The 21,246-nt window shown below is 35.6% G+C and overlaps 2 protein-coding genes across 2 annotated transcripts; both read right to left on the reverse strand.

The window, feature by feature from the left end:
- Window positions 1–3,855: 3,855 nt before the first annotated feature.
- Window positions 3,856–4,867, reverse strand: LOC111912258 (enoyl-CoA delta isomerase 1, peroxisomal). Its single transcript, XM_023907981.3, has one exon. The coding sequence runs from the start codon at window positions 4,699–4,701 to the stop codon at window positions 3,979–3,981; it is 723 nt and encodes a 240-aa protein (XP_023763749.1). The 5' UTR covers window positions 4,702–4,867; the 3' UTR covers window positions 3,856–3,978.
- A 1,972-nt stretch (window positions 4,868–6,839) lies between these two features.
- On the reverse strand, window positions 6,840–8,434 carry LOC128132470 (uncharacterized). The gene is made up of 3 exons (XM_052769058.1): window positions 8,259–8,434; window positions 7,273–7,988; window positions 6,840–7,204 (listed from the first exon to the last, which is right to left on the reverse strand). The coding sequence occupies exons 1-3, from the start codon at window positions 8,432–8,434 to the stop codon at window positions 6,840–6,842; spliced, it is 1,257 nt and encodes a 418-aa protein (XP_052625018.1).
- Window positions 8,435–21,246: the final 12,812 nt, after the last annotated feature.

Consider the following 21,246-nt stretch of genomic DNA (forward strand, 5'->3'; position numbering starts at 1 on the left):
TATTAAGAGCTTAGTATGGATTTTCGGTCTATGATGAGTACGTTGGGCGTACGTAGGAGTACGCTCAGCGTAACGGGTGTTTCATGCATCGACCGCTTGTACTCTGTGCTTCGAGGGTGAGTACGCGGGGTGTACCATTCTGGACGCGGGAGGTAGTCCCCAATATGTTTTTTTTCGGCTTTTTGAGGTTTGGGCCTTGTTATTCCATTGGACTTCTGAATTTGGGTCATGGATAGACTAAGGGCTTTCTTGGAAGCAGGTCCATGATGGTTTTGGGGCCCAATCGGGTATTGGGCCATAATGGGCTTTTGTTGCTATTGATTTGGGCTTTGGTTTTGGGCCAAGTAAAAAAATGGTAAAATGGTCGTATACCCTTTAAGAAGTGGGCCTCAGATTTAGGGTTATCGAGATAGATATTGATTAAGATTGTATTATTTTTATTTGGTTCGAGGTTATCTGGTTCAACGACTCGAGCAGTTATTTGATTATCAGCGGATCGAGGTGAGTCTCCTCATTGTACTCATGGGTCGAAGGCACCAATGTCGACCCACTAGGTTATGTTATGCTAGTTGTCTTTGTGACGCTTGCATCATATATTGGGCTAGGCCCATGGATCAGGAGCTAACTATTTTTGTGACTTTTGCATTTGTATGATCGGGTTAGGTCCATTATGGTGGACTAGGCCCAATATGCGGGTTGGGCCCAATGTGATGGCTAGGCCCAATGGTATGTATGGTATGCGGTATTTTGGGGAACTTACTAAGTTTTATGTTTACATTTTTTATGGTTATGGTTTCAAATACTTTAGGTTCAAAAGGGAAGGGCCCGACTTAATCGCAACGCATCAACCCATGTTTCCGCATTATAATGATTATGGGATTGTACTATTATAACTGTTTCCTTATAAAATACTTTTGAATATTTAGAAAAAGGATATCGAATGTCGACTTAACGATAATCAATGTTTTGGTTGAATTAAAAATGAAATTTTTACCTTGTAATTTTAAGACGTTTCAGAAAAATAATTATAAAGTACCTCAAAATCTGGATGTTACATATGAACTTTGTTTTTGACGTTCTTTATATCCATAGAATCGTCTTTCAGTGAAATACAAATTTTCTTTAGACTACTTTGGCTAAAAGTAATATATTTTCACTTTTATTTATAAACAAATGTTTATATACTACTATCTTTAAAAGTGAAAACAATATGTTAAATGCTCTCAATGTACTACTTATTATATTGTTTTCTAATTAGTAATACTAATTAATTGATGACAATATTTAATTTAATATTAGAGCCTATTTGTTGCAATACTCTAAAATAAGAATAAAAGTGACTTCCCAATAATAGAAGTCACAAAGTTGGAGAAGACAGAATTCAGAGAACATCAATTCCAGAAAAATAAATGCAAAAAATTGTTGAAATCATAGAAGTTTAGAGGTATAAAAATGAAAGGATCGTCCATCATTTATTTTTTTATAAGACTAGGTGTTAGACCCGTATGTTATATGAGTTTGATAAACAAAAAATTAAATATAAAAGTTTAAACAAAAATTTATTTAAAGTTGAAATTTAAATTTAAAATGTGAATTAAAGGAAACATATTAAATATTATATGAGTACTAATATTGTAATTTATTAGTAATTTTTAATTAAGTTAATTATTAATTGAGGTGTAAATATGCTGTGTTAAATAAGAAAACATAAAAATATGAGAAAATGACAAATGAAAAAACATTTATTCAAAAATACCAAAAAATGACATGTGTCAAAGTTAATGAGAAAGTGACATGTGACAAAATTATTTTTATTTATTAGAGAGGATTCATACGTGGACTTTGTTGTCTAATATTATTTCATTCCAAATAATTAGAATAATCTTTTGTTATTTATTATGACATTAAATAAAATTCTAATTTGAATTTGTTATTTTTAGAGACTATTATAAAATACCTAATTATATTTATGTTTCTTTATTTTGAGGAATGGAATCGAAGGTTTTAGAGACTATTATAAAATTGTGGAATAAGTGAAAAAGGAAATAAGATTAACATAAGGATGCATGTCACATAAACATGACATAGAAATATGTCATGTGCAATTAGATTGACTATATTTGTAAAATATACTTTCTTAATGTTATTGATATAAGTTTTTGTAAAAGATCATATGTTGTTAATTTAAAATTTTGTAAAGATATTAATGTTTATGATAAAAAGTTTAAACTGTTATTTGTAAAAACAAATTAGTGATTAATGTGTAAAGAGGTCTGTTTTGATCATTTTTATATATAAACAAAACTGGTCAAATATGAAAAAAAAAATAGTAGTTTAGAGATGTTTGATAATCTTTGAATTGAACATTTTAAAAAAGGATTATTGACATAAAAACCCTCAATTTTACACAAAATGTTCGGTTTTATCCAATGTTCATTTTTGGTACGTTAATACCTTAAGAAACTGGAAAATCAGTTCATTTTTTCCTTTTACCCAATTTTTACCTCCTACAACAGCAGGATACCAAACAATTTAACAGGTAAACTATCACCCTGCTCCTGAGTATCACTTAACGAAAGAAGAGCACAGAAGTTAGAGGATTTGGAAATGATAATGCTTTGGCAGTGGAGGATGGTGAAATGATGATATCGATTTTCAATAGGCTGAAGTGGTGATCAGATGTTACCGGTTTTCAGTGGGATGAAATGGGTCTCGTGTTTGGTGTATGATCACAATGGAGATGAAAGTATGTCGATGACGAGAACATGGGAGAAGGGTGCTGGTGTTGATGGTCTAGAGGGTTGAATCGGAAACCTTATTACCCCCGATACATTCTTCTATGAATATATATATATATATATATATATATATATATATATACACACACACACACACACACGTCTAATGTATGCATCTTTTACATGGTTGAATGTGTGACTTTTAGTTGTTTTAAATTCATTATCTTGTTGGAATAGAAAGCACATGCTCCTTGATTTTTTTTATGATGTATGCATCTTTTACAAGGTTGAATCGGTGAAGTTGTGTGTTTAGTCATGGTACCTAAAATGAGTTAGAAAACGAGGGAGAAGAACAGTGTACGAAAGGTGCTCGATGAAATACCTGAAAGAAAAGCACCTCCACGATCCCTTGTTATGAAGCGATTTTGTTACATTTAGCGGTAAATGGTGGTGGAATGATGCTGATTAATGGTGGTGGCACGATGGTGATGATGGTAGTGTGATGATGATAAATAATTTGGTGACGTGCTGTAAGAAGCATAAATTAGGTAAAATGCAAAAGTGAACCAATTTTCCGGTTTGTTAGAATATTAACGCACCAAAAAATGGATATGGTACAAATCCGAACATTTGATGTAAAATTAAGGGCTTTTATGTGAATAACCATTTAAAGACATCTCTAAATCGATCAATATTTAACGCGATTGATACAATTTTTTTAACAAACGAATAAAAAACCTTTAAAAAACTATATTAATTTGATCATTAAAGTGGTTGGAACTATTAATCAAACAATTTTTTTTATCATGTTTAGGTATTTGTATAAGTTTATTCAAACATTTAAAAAAGATTATTTTAATACCGTATAATTACTAAGCACATCTACCAATATTGATAAATCATTTTAAATAAGCAATCATTAACAACTTCTAAAATCCCGAAACAAATGATGGTCGATAGTGAAAAAGATTTGTAAACAACACTATAAAAATTTACAAACTAGAAGGATTATTTTTACACTTTGGTCATTAGAAAAATTCCAAAAGTGAAAGAACACGAACTTGAGAAAATCAAAAATCAAAAGGATTATGGATGAACAAAAAAAACACCTTACAAATTAGAAGAACAAAATAAACACTATTAAAAATTTAAGAAAACAATATACTTTATCGATTACAATGAGGTAAAATGGTAAATAACCATATTTAACACGTCGGGTCATTTTGACACCAAATAATAACTAAATACGGGATGATATAATATTTGCGCCGGCAACGTCCTCGACGGTCTCGTCAAAGTTCATGGCGGCCAACACGTCTGCAAACACAACTTTCCTGTTACAACCGTACACGTGTCCATCCCACTTTCTCATCACCAGCTCCTCCGCAAGTCTTACCGCCGCCTTCACTGTCTCCTCCGCGCTATCGTGCGCCGAGTGAATGATCCCCTTCGCCACTGCCACTTCCGCCGTGACCTTATCAGCTCTCAGCAAAACATCACGTATTGCTGCCGGAGATCCGATCTTGTTCTTCAACAGCTTCACGAACCAATCAGGCACGACGAGCTTGATATCCATCTCGCTCATGTACAGAAATCCTCTATCCTTCCTCATAAGAACGTAATCGTGAGCTTGCGCGAGAATAAATCCGCCGGCCGCCGCGTGGCCTGAGACGGCGGCAATCGTAGGCATCGGGAGAGAGATTAGGTCTCGAACAAGTAACCTAAGCTTAGTGGACATAAGGATATGCCGATCCGGATCGGACTGAGACCAGGCGAGGTCGTAGCCATTGGAGAAGTATTTGCCATGTGCGGTGGTGATAAGGGCGGATGGAGTGGTGGTTTCCGATCGGACACGGTGGACTGCGGCGCTGATTGAGTCAAGTAGCGTAGGGCTCAACCGGTGGTCGTCATCGCCGGTGAGAGTAAGGATGTAAATGTTACCGCGTTTCTCTAATGTGCACATCTTTTTATCTGGATAACACTGATCAGGTCTCTATTGGGTCGAAGTGCAACTTAAATATTTGTACTTTACCCCAATGTGTTAAGTAGCACTCTACAGTGAAGCACCATTTGGTATTTAGAGGTAGGTGGCTCATCATATCATCAAACGAAATAGTTTCTTTCGCATGTTTGGCTAAAATATTACTAACTTGCGACTTGCAAGTACATTATTCTTAACTCTTAAGAATGTTAATTGTTGACATTGGTTTTAGAAAGTATCCTCTTTGGCTTAAATTAGGGCTACGTCAAACAAGTTAGGCATTTCACCTATTTTTATTAGATTTTTTGAACTCATGGCTATAATTGTTAATCATTTTATTTTTCAAAGTTTTTTTTTCCTCGTGTTTGACAAACAAAAAAGTAGTTTATAAAAGTAGACGGATCCAACAAATTTTAACAACAGGCTCACAATGGTATCATTGGCTACCCCATCGCAAGTCGAAAAGGTGGCACCAAATTGCAAGGTTCACGGGTTACATAGCCCGTTGGAAGACTCTCTCTCTCTCTCTCATTGTTGACTGTTGACCAATATTCATATTTTTCTTTATTTCTTTTAAATCTTTTTACCTACAATAAATACTACGTTTAATTAGAAGTCTCACACTGTTTCAAATTTCATAATAGTTGTCTCTAATTCCATTCCACCTCTCTCCAATTTTATTTCCACTTTATCCAATTTCATTCCAATTCCATTTTAAATAGATTTTGTTCATGGAAAATCCAAAAAAACTGGTTCAAACAAAAGACGCAACCAACACAAAGAAATCGGAAACGGTTCTCAATATTTGTCACATTCCATTCTTGAAATCCAAATCTCAAACTGTCCCTGATATACACCATATCAACCCCAATATTAACCAACTAATGATGCAACAAGTCTATAACCAGTTTCGATTTTCTCAAGAAAATGTTAGTTATTATCTGGTCCCTTATTTTTTACAATCCATTTTTAGAAACCCAATTACAAGCCACTCATGAAGCATCACAATTCTATGGTGCTCCTAATGATAAATCTAAAGAATCAAGCCACGAACCCCCAACTTACCCTGACACCGCACAAAATTATATAAAATGTCAAAAATAAAAAAAATGGATTGAAAAGGAAGAAGTGTCATTGGCGAAGGCATATATCGTCATATCAGAATATAAGATGCTCCAAATGAAGAATCTGAAGAATCAAATGACGAACCCCCAACTCATACCGACACCGCACAAAATTATCCAAAACATCAAAAATAAAAATTGATTGAAAAGGAAGAAGTGTCATTGGCAAGGCATATATCGTCATCTCGGAAGATAAGGAGCGTGGAAATCAAAAAGATCGGAGGCTTTTGGGGAGTGAGTTTTGGAACACTTTAAAATGCAATCGAGAGGTTCAACTCATACAATGCATCAAACGAACTTCAAATGGAAGGACATGCAAAAGAAATTTAACGATATCAAAAGCATCTTCGACCAAAAGATGAATAGTCGTGCGAGTGGAAAACACGGGGTCGATATTTTAAAGTCAACACAACGTGACTATCGCAAACTATGTAAAATAAAACTTTTTTTGCAAGAGGCGACTTGAGATATTTTAAAATTTTCACGAGAAATGATTACTCGTTAAGAAATGCGGTGAGAATCCTCTTCCTACATCCAAAAAAATCAAAACATCTTACTATAACACTTAGGCCCCGTTTGATAGTTGCTGACTGAGAAAGTGCTGACTGAGAAAGCTCTGTATGGGTAAGAAATCCTGATTGAGTAAGAAATCCTGTTGTTTGATTGTACATCTGAATGAATGTGCTGAGTGATGAAAAATGATCATTTTACCCTTTTGTTATATATATTACATATAGTGATGAAGTAAGTTGCTGAATAATTATAAAAACATACATATTGTCATACAAAATGTAAATTACACACAAATAAAAAATGTCATACAAAATGTAAATTAAACGTAAATCATTTAATATCCAAATAAAAACATAATGAAATTTAAAATAACATAATAATTTAACGTAAAGTAGGTGAAAGTAGGCGATTTGCAATCTGATCATGCAAAACATTCATATATTCAACGGCTTCTGGACCCCATTCTATGCCTTGTATATTTTCTCAATCAATCCCCCCACCTTGGACGTCAGGAGTAACCATAGTGTCCTCCTCAAAATTTCTAAACAAGTCATCTTCTATATTGTATTTCCTTATAAAATTATGGACCGCGACACAAGCAATGACTATGTCTCTTTGCACTGTAAAAGGATAAGGAGTCATTTGTTTTAAGATTGGGAATCTCGCCTTCAATACACCATAAGCACGCTCAATAACATTTCTAAGTTGTGCATGAGCATGATTGAACCTTTCTTCTCTAGTTAAAGGTCTTCCTCTTCGAAAATCGGCTAACCAATACCTAATATTGCGGCATGGAGCCATAAACCCATGAGTGTTTGTATATGCGGCATCACAAAGGTAATACTTATCTGCAAATGAATGTGACACATATTATATAAAGAAGATAGATAATAAAAGTTATATAAATATTACAAACCCGGTGGAGGAAATGGAAATCCAGAAGTCGAATTGAATGCAACTTCTTTCAAAACTCTTGAATCATGTGATATACCCTCCCATCCAGCCCAAACAAAGGTGAATATCATATCAAAATCGCAAATTCCTATAACATTTTGAAAACATTCTCCTTTTCCTCGTCCCCTATAACGAGTTTGTTGATCAACGGGTACAACCGCATGTACAAGAGTTCCATCTAATGCACCTATTGCTCTGGAAAAAAAAATTGTTAACTGTCTATGTCGTTCCGAGTTATGTCTTGTTGGATTAGGAGTTGTTGGTACTATAATTTCTTTTGCAAAACACATCATTGCAGTTAGGACCTCACGAAAACATCGATGAATCGTTTGCGTGGAGTGATGAAATCTTCCCTTAACCGCGCGAAAACGTTCATTATGTCCTATAACATGTAAGAATATAGTCATCTTCTCTTCAATGCTTATTGTCCTAATAGCTTGCAACCAATTGTTTTGGGTAAAATGGTTGCATAATAAAGCAAACGCCTCTTGTGTAAGACGCATCATATCGTAACATTGTGTAGGGTCTTCGTACATCAAATCTTGCGTATACGCATACCCGCTTGAATCGTTATCTCTAATTCTATGAATTCTGATTAGTCTGCATCGGTTTGACCTCAACCTATAAAACACAAGTAAAAGAAAAGCTACAACTTCACCATCAGAAACCATACTTGACCTGTTACAAACAATTAGGTAACATGTTAGAGTAAAAAAAAAAATTAATGCACCAAAAGTCATATTCAATATCCAATAACATCAAAAAGTCATAAAAAAAAACTAGTAAATAACAAAAGTCATATTCAATATCCAATAACAGCCAAAAGTCATGCAAATAACATCATCCAAAGTAACATCCAAAAAAGTATCAAACATATGATCCAAAAGTCATGCAACAAAAAACTAATAACCAAACTTTTCTACCCGTACCCATCAAAGGTAACCATACTTCCTACCTGCACCCATCACCCACGACTCACAACTAGTATGTGAAAGTCGTAACCAAACTTTTATAACATCAACACTTTCACCAAATAGCAAAAGAGCGGTCTTGTGTCTTTCATCTTCTTCTCCCCATTCCATTTTGTTTAATTTCTCCATACACGCATCAACATCCTTATCCATTTCACTTTTTTCAATTCTTTCATTTTTTCCACTAACGACCTTGCAAGCTTGACAATCTCCTCTTCAACTTCTAATGCCCTTGCATCTCTTTTTTTTCCACCAACTCTTTTGTTTCCACCAACTTACGTATTTTTTGAACGCCCCGAAGATTCTTCACTTGCTCCTACGTGTTGTGTTGAGGTTTCCATTGGAACACCATCATCAAAATCATGGGCACTAAACTCCTCTACAGGACAAGGGAGTGTAGAAGATGACCCCCAACTTTGAAAGTCGGTTGAGGTCGACCCTTCAAATAGTTAGGTGCAAAGATCAGGAAACAGCAGGGGTTTAGTTTTTAATGACAACACGAACTTGTTCAACTGTTTACAATTTTTATAAATATTAGTATTTTTTATAAAAATAATTATAATAGTATTTGTTATAAAAATATTACCTTCCCCTCATCCTTCCATTGTTCATCTGTCAGGTTAAATTTATTTTTTATAAGGTCATATATATTGCCGGTTTTGTTTTTCAGTTTCACCCAAGCAATATACTTTGATTTGTAGTAGTCAAAGTGGTTTCTCATTTGCTTCTGATCAACTTCTTTACCGTGTTCGTTCATCAATTTTTCGCGTACTATCTTCCATGAACTAGCCTTAAGCCCATAACCCTCACGACCATTAGTGGTTAGTTCATGGATACATGCATCAAGAAAAGTTTTGTCCTCACTTTCGTTCCAAACCAACATCCTAAAACATAAATAACAAGCTAACATAAATATCTAAACATAAAACAATTTTCTACCAATGAGATCAACATAATCCTAAATAGGAATAGCTAAATCAAAGTAACAATTTTCTACCAATTACATAGCTTATACATGGAAAAAAATTCTAATTTCATAGCTTATACATATACAATTTGAGATTTCATAACATTAGAACATAACATCATACAAAAAAAATCTGATTTCATAACTTATACAAGCAAAAAAAAAAAAAAAAAAAAAAAAAAAAAAACAGATTTAATAGCTTATACAAAGAACAAAAAAATTGATTTCATAATCTATTACATACATTACACACAATTTCAGATTTCAGAGATTATTCATACACAATTTCAATTTTCTTAACATTCCAACAAAAAGGATTCGGATTATGTATGGGAAAAGGGAAAAGATTCCTAATGAAAGTTTGACATATTACATAACATACCAAGTAAAGTGGTTTTTTTATTTGAATATTTGAAGCACATATACACATATAGGGACGATTCATGATAAGGGGCTGTAACCTAACATTAATTCAATTAAAGCATTATCATTCAAGTATTTAGAGGGGACCGACCCATTAATTCAATTAGTGGCTCAATCATCGGCCAAGAAGATGGAGTTTTGACTAAATAAAGTCAAAATCGAATTCGATTTGAACAGATGAGGGCAAGAACGAACCTGTGTGGACGGACGTACGGGGAAGAATAGACCGGCGATTGGGATGGCGATCTTGCAAGCTGCCGTCGCCGACGTGAACCTGGAAGATGTCGTTGCCGTTTTTCTTTTAGGTCACGAATGGGAAGAATAGATTGGGGGTAGTGAGGTCTTTTTTGCCAGTCAGATGGGTTTTGGAAGCTGTCCAACTCAGCCAATTGAGTCAGACATGCTGACCGAATCAGCCCACATCAAACATATTCATGTCTGACCGAGTCAACTGAAATCGCTGACTCAGACCGGTCAGACGGTTTCAAACAGCCCCTTACACAACCTCTTCAGATGCACAATTTCCATCCGATTCCAACATCGATCTAAAGGACAACACAATATTCTTAACATTTGATATTAATGTTATATGGAAATAAAGTTTTCGTTTGAAGCTCACATTGTCATTCTCTTGTTATAGTATAAAACAAATCCATAACTAGCCCCCTTAATTCTCATCTTGAAGGTAATTGTAGAATAAAACAAATCCATAACCAACTCCCTTAAGTCTCACCACCGAATCTTTTGCTTGTTTATCTGATAATGATTAGTCAATTTAATAATAGAGCATTTGTACTCAAAGTATTATTAGTTTCACCTATTCAGCTTTACTCTTTTTAATACCTTGATCATGGTATATAGCCGGAGACACTACATACATGGATCACATTTAGACGAAATATATTCAAAAGTGATATATACTTTTCTTATTTAAAATAAATAAAATTACAACAATAGAGCACTGGCATTCTAGCATTCGTTTTTCAACAATAAATCCAAATCTAGTGTAATAGAAACGACCGTCAAACACAATCACTTGTAATATCAATATTAAAAAATCAAAAGTGTACGAAGATCTTTCAAACAACTATATTACTTATATAAAAAATAAACACCTCATTTGAAAAAAAACGGTTTTTTGTTGTTGCTATTGCTATTGCTATTGATATTGATATTGTTATTTCTATTGATATTATTATTATTGATATTAGTTATTATTATTGTTATTGGTATTGCTATTTTTATTGTTATTGTTATTGTTACAATTATTTATTTTACATTTTTGAAAATGTATAAATACTTTTTAAAATGTTATAAATATGTTGTTAAATATACAAAATATGTTTTTTAAATAATATAAAATACATTTTTTATGTATAAATACATTTTATAAATACCTTTTTAAAAGTATAAAAAGTGTTATTAAATATACAAAATATGGGATAATATTCAAGATCTAACCACCAAAAGCCATAAAACTAGGAACTTGGTGTGACATCCCCAAAATCACGGCCAGAAAAGACCGGTTTGTTTATGCTTTGTTTAAAAATCAGAGTTACATTTTAAATGAAAGTGTTGCGGAATTTGTCCCAAAACAAAAATATGATAAAGATTTATCAAAAGCATTTCCATAGAAATGTATTTCATTAAAAGACTCGGGATGTCATGTTCGTACATATCAAAAGCATAAACAGTACAATATAAGCCTTACTATATTATTTCATATCTACAGGCCTATATCCGTAATCCCTCGTCCAAAACATCACACCTATGCTCATGCGCCACTACCTGTAATACATAAAACTGAGTGGGTCAGGCTTGGGAGCCTGGTGAGCACATAGGGTTTTCAACCCACAATAAATAAGTTTATTAATTTCATCGATCAACAATAACCCGATTACCCGTTCCCGTTATCCTCACTTTACGTCCCTAAACACCTATCATAAGGGACCTAGCCTAAGGATCATCATCGGGACAAACACTACTGCTAAGGGGATTCCTCAGCAATAAATGTCCTAAAGGCAACCATGTGGGGGATGGAGTACACCGGTGAACATATCGTTCACAAACACCTACAGGTTGCGAGCCTGCTAGTGTTCCACTGGACTGTCTAGAAGAGTCCGTGGTCGTCATCCATACTCCGCTAGATGACAGAATCAACAACATCAACATCGAGGTCTCTCATCATTTTATCACACATCACCTATTGCATCTACCTATGTTTTACCCCAACATTTTCGTAGATATAAAATACATATACAATTTAAATCATTGAAAACATGTATAACAACGTTCATCTAGCATAGATAGCAAGTATTCAGATAATATGCACACATAGCATGTAATTTATATAAAATACTTCATATCTATGTGTAAGTTGAAAGTAACTATGCACTCACTTGTTAAGGTGATGATTCCAAAATCGGGCAGCGCTTGCTTCTAACGATTCTATTTTCCTTCGACGAAACCTAGCATTATTATCGCTAAATTTTAGTCTAATATTTACCATGACCAACTATTAGTCTTAGTATTATTATTATTATATAAGCGTTAAACAATATTTTCCAACCACTATGTACAGACAGGGGCCAGACATAAAACACCGGAGGGCAGGACCATTTTGGCATATAGCACTTCTGAAATCCAACAACCCTATGCGGCCCTTTAAACCAGATTCCCCGTACCGCGAGTAGTTAAAAAAAATATTATAACGATACTTATATAAGTTATAATAATAGCTCAAATATTTATTATAAGTTCATAATAACAATACTAATTTTAAATATAAGCTATATTAAAATAAGGTAAGCATAACTTACTTACAATGGGGTTTTAGCTAGGAGTCGGGCTCTGCAGGGGCAGAACTTCGTCGCTGAATCTTTCTAAGAAAGATTCGTGCAGCGCTTCAGCGCTCACCTTACTATACTAAGCTACAGAAAAAGAAGTCGAATCACGAGGGACCGAAATGCTCGGGGGATAAGGAGAGAAAGACTCTTGAATCAAGAGAATGGTGCAAGAAATATGAGAGCCCAAGGCTCTTATTTATACTAATTGAATTTTCAAAAACTACCATCCATAATTACTTAATGACCTTTTAGTTATATAAACAACTAAACACCCCTCTATAATACTATTATAAATGGATTTAATGATATTTGTACTAAACTAATGTCGAAAGAACTCAACATTAGTCTTATAATGACTGCATCGTCGATACCTTTCTAATGATGTATACATATGTATATATATGTGTACGTATACATGATTTATACTTTATTTTAATACGTAAATATGCTATTATAATTTGTAACTCGTTCATACGAACTCCATTTTTGACGTTCTTTATATCCACGCGTAGGTGAAGACGTACTCTACAACTTTCGTTTAGACTCCGTCAGCTAATTTTGACTTTATTTTTAAAGTTATATTTTTAACAAGTCAGGACATGATTGGTCTGTTTAAAATCTCATAACTTCTTCATACGAAGTCAAATTTGGGCGTTCTTTTTATCGATGTTCTTAGTTTAACATATTCTACGACTTTCGTTTAGATCACTAAGGCTAAATCTCGCTCTATCATAAATTCACTATTCACGCTTCCCGGTATCGTGCCGATTCTGTCGTGAAACTTCGACGGGTCATAACTTCTTCGTTATAACTCGGATTTCGGCGTTCCTTATATGCACGGAAACCTTGAGACATATTCTACAACTTTATGTAGAGATATCGGGATTATCTCACACTTTAATTTTGACGCTCATTTTTATTCTTTATTAATTATACATTTATAATTAAATAATAAACACATATAATTCACATAATACTCAAATATTTCATCTTTATTACTTCAAAAAGAGTTACAAGAGTTGACCTAGACTATTACATTGACAAAAATGCTTAGCCCTGAAACCCGGGCGTTACATCAAGGTTTTGGAAAAGTCTACAAGAGGAAATGGGTACCAAGTTATGTTTAAGTACAGCTTACCATCCGCAGACTGATGGTCAGAGTGAAAGAACAATACAAACACTTGGAGATATGCTAAGAGCATGTACCTTGGAATTCCTAGGTAATTGGGATGAACATTTACCTTTGGTAGAATTTTCCTACAATAACAGTTTCCACTCGAGCATTAAGATGGCACCTTATCAAGCTTTGTATGGACAGAAGTGTCGTACGCCGTCTTGTTGGCTTGAGGCTGGGGAAAAGCAGTTTATGGGACCGGAGATGGTTCATCAACCTGCTGAAAAGTTGAAAATAATTAGAGAAAGAATGTTAGCAGCTCAGGATCGTCAAAAGAGCTATGCTGACAAGAAGCGAAGACCGATGACTTTTGAAATTGGAGATTCGGTTTTGCTTAAAGTCTCGTCGTGGAAGGGACTTATAAGATTTGGTAAAAGGGGAAAGTTGAGTCCAAGGTTTATTGGACCGTTTAAAGTTCTTCAGAGGATTGGTAACCAAGCTTACAAGCTCAAATTACCCGAAGAACTGAATGGAATTCACAACACTTTTCATGTGTGTTATTTGAGGAGGTTCACGGGAGAAGTTCCCGACATAATTCCAATTTCTGAATTGAGAATTGATGAGAACAAAAGGTTGATTGAAGAACCAGAGGCAATTGTTGATCAAAAGACTAAGAAGTTGCGACGCAAAATGGTTGGGTTAGTGCTTGTCCGATGGAAACACACGAATGGGCCGAATCTCACCTGGGAGACGGAGAGTGACATGTTGAGTCGCTATCCGCATTTGTTTGTTGATGTGTGATTCCGGGGATGGAATCATTCTAAGGTGGAGAGAATTGTAACGCCTGTGTTTCCGGGCTTGCCATTTTTAGCAATGTAATAGTCTAGGTTAATCTTTGTAACCCGTTTTGAAAATAATAAGACTGTATTATTTGAGTATTATGTGTTTTGTGCTTAATTGCTTAATTATGTGGTTTGATTAATTAAGAATAAAAATAAGCGTCAAAATTTAAGTGTAAAATAAACTTGATATCTTTGGTTAATGTTGTAGTAGTTGAAACGAGGTTTCCGAATATATATAGAACGCCCAAATCTGACTTCGTATGAGAAAGTTATGATTTATCGAAGTTTCGGCTTAGCGGTATGCAGCCTGAAATACTCGATTTGAGATCGAGCGGTTTTTAGCCGAAGCAATCTAAACGAGAATTGAAGATCTCATTGTTGGTATCGAAGCGATAAAAAGTTAGGCGAGAACGGACGTCAAACGAAGAAGTTATGAATTTATAACGAAGTTTTTTTCTGTCGCGGCCTATTAAAAATAAATAATAAAAATAAAGTCAAAATTAGCCAACGGAGTCTAAACGAAAGTTGTAGAGCGTAGTCTCACCTTCGCATGGATATAAAGAACGTCGAAAACGGAGTTCGTATGAAGAAGATATGAATTTCCGAAGTTTATTAAATATTTTGTATTTAAATTAAATCTTTAATTCGGAGGCATTATCCGAAGGGGAGTTAGCAATCCGATCCGAAGTACGCCCCGCGTACACCGAGGGATGTCGACATTCACACTCGAGTCTTCGGATACGTAAGCAATGACGTTTCGGGCAGTACGCCCCGCGTAACGCAGTACGCCCCGCGTACTCCGAGGCTCCAGCCTCCTATAAATAGGATGCGAGGGCAGCCGGTTCTTTTGTTCATTTTCTCTCTTCTCTCTCCCGTTTTGCATCGATTTGCGTGCCAGAAATACCCCAAAGCCCCAGTATTATTCTCGAGCCCCGAAGCAAGTCCCGAGATCCCGAAGATCCTGATAAGTGCGGTTCCCGAGCCGAAGCTCTGCTCGCGAGAAGTTCGATTTTTGTGAAGATCTGCTGAGATTTACTACTTCTGCAAGTCGTAGTGTTGTCCGATCATCTTCTGATCAAGTGAGTGTATATTATCTTTCATAAACACGATAATAATACAAGTATGGTTTGAGTGTATTAAGTATATTGTTGTTTATATGTGTGAATGTGTATTCACTTTCTTCTATCTTATAGATCTGATTATTTCTCTATGAAATACGTGTTATGTGTGTGTGCCTCATCTGTTATGTGGAATATGTATTGATTAAAGCATGCTATACAGGTTTTTAAACTATGTATAAAAATGTATATTTTTATCTACTAATATGTTGGGTAGAACATGGGTAGATAGTTGGTGTGTAATAAACAGATGAGAGGCCTCGTTGTTGTTTGATTTAGTCATCTAGCGGAGTTTAGATGACGACCACAGACTTTTCTAGATAGTCTTGTGGAAACATTAGCAGGTTCGCCACCTGTAGGTGTTAATGAACTTGGGTGTTCATTCGCTGTACTCCATCCCCCTCATGGTTGCCTTATTTGACTTATATTGCTGAGGAACCCCCGAAGCATGTGTTGTCGCCCCGATGAAATATTCTTAGACTAGGTCCCTTATGTTAGTTGTTTTAGGGACATAAAGTGAGAATAACGGGAATGGGTAATTGGGTTATTGTTGGTTGGTGGAAATTAAATATGATTATTTATTGTGGGTTGAAAACCCTATATGCTCACCAGGCTCCCAAGCCTGACCCACTAAGTTTTATTTGTATTACAGGAAGTGGCGCGAGGGCATAATATGGATGAACCATCAAGTTGTTTTGTTTACAAGTCTGTATATGTATATATCTGTTGAATGACTTGTAATGTTATCGTTTATGCTTATTGGTCTGTATCGGAACATGACACCCCGAGTTTTGATTATATAATGAAAAATACATTTCTTTTATGAAATGCTTTGGTAAACATTGTTTTATCATGTTTTGTTTTTGGGAACAAATTCTGCATCTCTTTCAAATCAAAAGGATTTACTCTGAAAATATTTTAAAAGCATAAATGAAAATCGGTCTTTTCTGGCCGAGATTTTGGGGATGTCACAGTTGGTATCAGAGCATTAGTTTAAGCGAACTTGGAATTTGTAGGATTTCTAGACTTAAACTTAGAATGCTAAGTGGAATTTTGAGATGTGTGTCTGTTGTATTTTAGACACGAGCACTGGTTTATTTTAGGAAAGTTGCCTAAAATGCTTTTATGTGCTAAATGTTATATGTTGCCATATATGATATTATTTGTTCGGATCTATGGTCTGTTGCCGACCGGATCTAGAAACCTTATGTGTGTAGGATTCTAAGCGTACGTCTACGAATTTAGAAGTAGCATGTAAACGTTTCAGAGCGATAAGGATGATTTGAATATCTATCATGAATTAGGATCTAATTTCACCTTATTCGGTGTGTAGATCAAAAAAAATGGTGAGAACAAGAAGTGGAGTTGGAAATGCTGATGAAAACAGGAATCAACCACCAGTGATTGAACAAGTACCTGTCGTAGCAGCAGCACCTGAGCCAATAACCATGGATGGTGTGCAAATGATGATTCAGACGATGTTGGATCGTCAGATGGATGAAACTAGACGGTTGCTTCAACAGAATCGTGAAGAACTGTCAATTCGTGTGGAGGATCCTGAATTAAATGAAGGGCACTCGGAAGGTGGAAACTTCAGTGGGTCTGTTGGTCAAGCCAACCCACCGATAGTTAGGCAAGACAACCATGGTGGAAGGAATGATGGAATGGGATGCAAGTACAAGGACTTTCTAACTTGCAAACCATCGACCTTCAATGAAAAGGAGGATCCGATCGGAGTTATGGATTGGATCTCCGAAATGGAGTTAGCCTTCATGACGTGTGGCTGCAGAGGCAAGTTGCAGACTATCTATGCAGTGCGACAATTCCGAGGTGGAGCCGTTCGTTGGTGGAACACTCTAGGGAAGACGTTGAGCCCTAATGAGCCACTACAATTGACATGGGCAGAATTCTTGGTGCAGTTCAAGCGCAAGTTCTGTTCGACTCAAAATTTGTTGGAGTTGGAGAACAAGTTCCTGACATTGACGAAAGGCAGCATGTCAGTTGATGAATACACCAATAGCTTCACCGATAAGATGGAGTTTGCCTTGCGTATCGTCCCAGAAGAGTTGACAAAGGTGGACCGGTATGCAAAGGGACTCTCATGGGAGTATGTAGTGCCAGTTCGTCAGGCACATACTCTAGAGGCAACTATCTGGGCTGCCAAGTCTGTTGAAAACATGATAAAGGGAAGAACCACCGACAAGGTTGAGGTTGGTGAGAAAAGAAAGTTTGAGGGAACATCTGGTTCCAGTAAGAAGGGAAAATTTTCGAAATCTGATTCGAAAAAGTTTGGAGGAAAGGGAGGCGAAGCGAAGTGGTGTGATAAGTGTAAGAAGAAGCACTTTGGGAAATGTAGCGAGGATGTAACCTGCTACAAGTGTGGAAATGTTGGACATTTTGCCAATGAGTGTCTGAACAGCAAAAGGATGTGTTTTGGTTGTAATGAAGAGGGGCATATTTTGAAAGACTGTCCGAAGAAGAAGGAGGCAGCTAAGCCCAACATTCCACCAAAGCCGAAGGCAAGAGCCTTCCAGATGACACTTGAGGCTGCGAAAGATGAAGCTGATGTCACTTCAGGTACCTTTCTCGTTAATGAATTACCTGCTCAAATTTTGTTTGATTCTGGAGCCAACTACTCCTTTATTTCGCATGAGTTTGGTAGAATGCTAGCTTTGCCTGTTGATAGACTAGATGATGCCTTATTAGTCGAAGTTGCTAGTGGCAAGTTTGTACCTGTTAGCCATCGTATGAAAAACATCTTAATCGACCTTAATGGGAATAAGTTTCACGAGGAATTATTGCCTGTCGAGCTTAATGGTTTCGACATCGTGTTGGGAATGGATTGGCTTAGCGCCAATGATGCCGAAATTTTGTGCAAGAAGAAGATAGTTAAAGTAAACCCGCCTGGGAAAGATTCATTTATGGTGTATGGGGACAAACGCAGAGTGAATTCTGGAATCATTTGTCTAATGAAAGCCAGAAAGTGTTTGACCAAGGGATGTACATCATATTTAGCATTTGTGATCGATGCTAAGAAGGAAAAGAAGGTGATGCAGAGTATTCCAGTGGTGTGTGATTATCCGGAAGTGTTTCCCGAAGATCTTCCTAGATTACCACCGGATAGACAAGTAGAGTTCAGAATAGACTTGTTACCAGGAACCACGCCAGTAGCAAAAGCACCTTATCGATTAGAATCGACGGAGATGAAGGAGCTGATGATGCAACTTCAGGAGTTATTGGACAAAGGTTTCATTAGACCTAGTTCATCGCCCTGGGGACCTCCGGTGTTATTTGTGAAGAAAAAAGATGGAAGTATGAGAATGTGCATCGATTACAGAGAGCTGAACAAGGCAACAATAAAGAATAGATATCCGTTGCCGAGGATTGATGACCTATTTGATCAATTGCAAGGTTCGAGCTATTTCTCGAAGATCGATCTTAGGTCAGGATATCATCAGCTAAAAGTAAGAGAGCAAGATATCGAGAAGACTGCATTCAGAACTAGATATGGACACTACGAGTTCTTGGTTATGTCGTTTGGACTAACCAATGCTCCGGCAGCATTCATGGATTTGATGAATAGGGTTTGTAATCCGTTCCTTGATAAATCCGTGATAGTGTTCATAGACGACATTCTGATTTACTCGAAAAGCCAGGAGGAGCATGGCAGACACTTGCGAGAAGTGTTAGAAGTTTTGAAGCAGGAGAAGCTGTATGCAAAGTTCTCTAAGTGTGATTTTTGGATTCGTGAAGTCCGATTCTTGGGTCACGTGGTCAACCAAGAAGGGATAATGGTTGATCCAGCAAAGATTGAAGCTGTGACGAAGTGGGAACAACCGAAAAGTCCCACGGAGATTCGAAGCTTTTTAGGATTAGCCGGATATTACCGAAGGTTTATCCAAGGCTTTTCTTCGATCGCTACTCTATTAACAGCTTTGACCCACAAAGGAGCTACTTATGCTTGGAGTGATAAGCATAAAGAAGCATTTGAGCAGCTAAAGAAGAAGCTATGCGAGGCACCAATACTTTCTTTACCCGATGGAGTTGAAGACTTCGCTGTTTATAGCGATGCGTCTGGGGTTGGATTGGGCTGTGTTTTGACCCAAAGAGAAAAGGTGATAGCATATGCGTCTCGATAGCTGAAAGAGCATGAAAAGAATTACCCGACTCATGATTTGGAGTTGGCAACGGTAGTTTTCGCTCTGAAAACATGTCTTCTTAATCATTCATTTGGACACATGGCATTTTCTAACATTTTTAAATTTTCTATTTTCCACTTGTCATTTTATTGTATTTTTCATTTTATTAAATTAAAATTCCACATTTAATATGTAAGGTAATATATATGTAAGGTATTTATTAGAAAAAGTTTATATATGTAATGTATCTAATACATTAAAGTTTCATTAATTTTAATAATTCAAAATATTTATCATTTTTCTTTTAAATTCAAACTTTTCAAATTGTTAAAATTTTATATTTAATTTTTTTAAAATAAACCCATGTAATACATGGATCTCACACCTAGTGCATATAATATGATAAATATTATAAGACACATATATTAGGATAGGTAGTTCCTTGTATGTGTATCCATTTGTAGGGTAAGGGCACAATTAGAAGACGCTTGTCCCTTTCTCAGTCAGCCAATTCTCGTCTTCTTACCGAGTCACACACCCAAAATTGTTTAGTTAACCGAGTCAGCCAATAATGTCTGACCTGACTCTTTTAGACACATATCAAACACAACCTTAATGACCTAAACTACAAAAGATAAATACATCAGGAACCTTTTAAACCAAAATCCAATATTGATTGGATTATAGTGATAATAAACCTTAAACCTTTGTTTTAGACTAAAAAAGGACTTCATGACTAAACTGTAAAAAAACGTTAAAATTAATGGTCTCTTTAGTCATTGCTGGAAATTGTTGATTGGAGTCGATCGACACACTCAAATTTCTGAAGATGGGAAAATGACTTACAAGCTCAACGAAGTTTCCAAACCGTTCAAAAAAACTCAATTATGTTTTGGCTGTTCAAGAAAACCAAACGAACTTAACATTTTGTCTAAAAAAACTCAAAAAAGTTTCAAAACAATTCAAAAAACTCAATCATGTTTTGTCTGTTCAAAAGGTTAAGTTAGTTGAGTTTTTTTTAACAGACAAAACATGATTTCGTTTTTTTAACGGTTTGAAAACTTCGTTGGTTTGACAAGTCATTTTCCGAATATGGTAATAAGCCACATGATATATTTCTCTACTTTTTACTTCCATAAAACTGAACAAAAATATAACTTAATTCGGTCTTTTCAGACAAAATACTAAATTCATAGGGTTTCTTCGACAAACAAACATAATTAAAACTTTGTTGGGCTCCTAAGTTTGAAATATATCTCCCACACTCCGTCCCCGATCATCTACTATTGATCGCATATTTCCCTTCGATTATTGCAGGTACGTCTATTTCTATCACTTGAACGCTCGAAATTTTGATAAATGTAATGCCTCTCATTAATATATTATCTTGAACTAATTTGAATTTTCGTCGGTTTTGATCGTCGATTGAAAGCAATGTTTTGTCGATCGTACCACTAATTTCTAGGTTCTCATAAAAACATTCAATTTAGACATAGCAGTCGACTGTATATTTTTG

This window comes from Lactuca sativa, chromosome 2, assembly GCF_002870075.4.
Source record: "Lactuca sativa cultivar Salinas chromosome 2, Lsat_Salinas_v11, whole genome shotgun sequence".
Taxonomy (NCBI): Eukaryota; Viridiplantae; Streptophyta; class Magnoliopsida; order Asterales; family Asteraceae; genus Lactuca; species Lactuca sativa.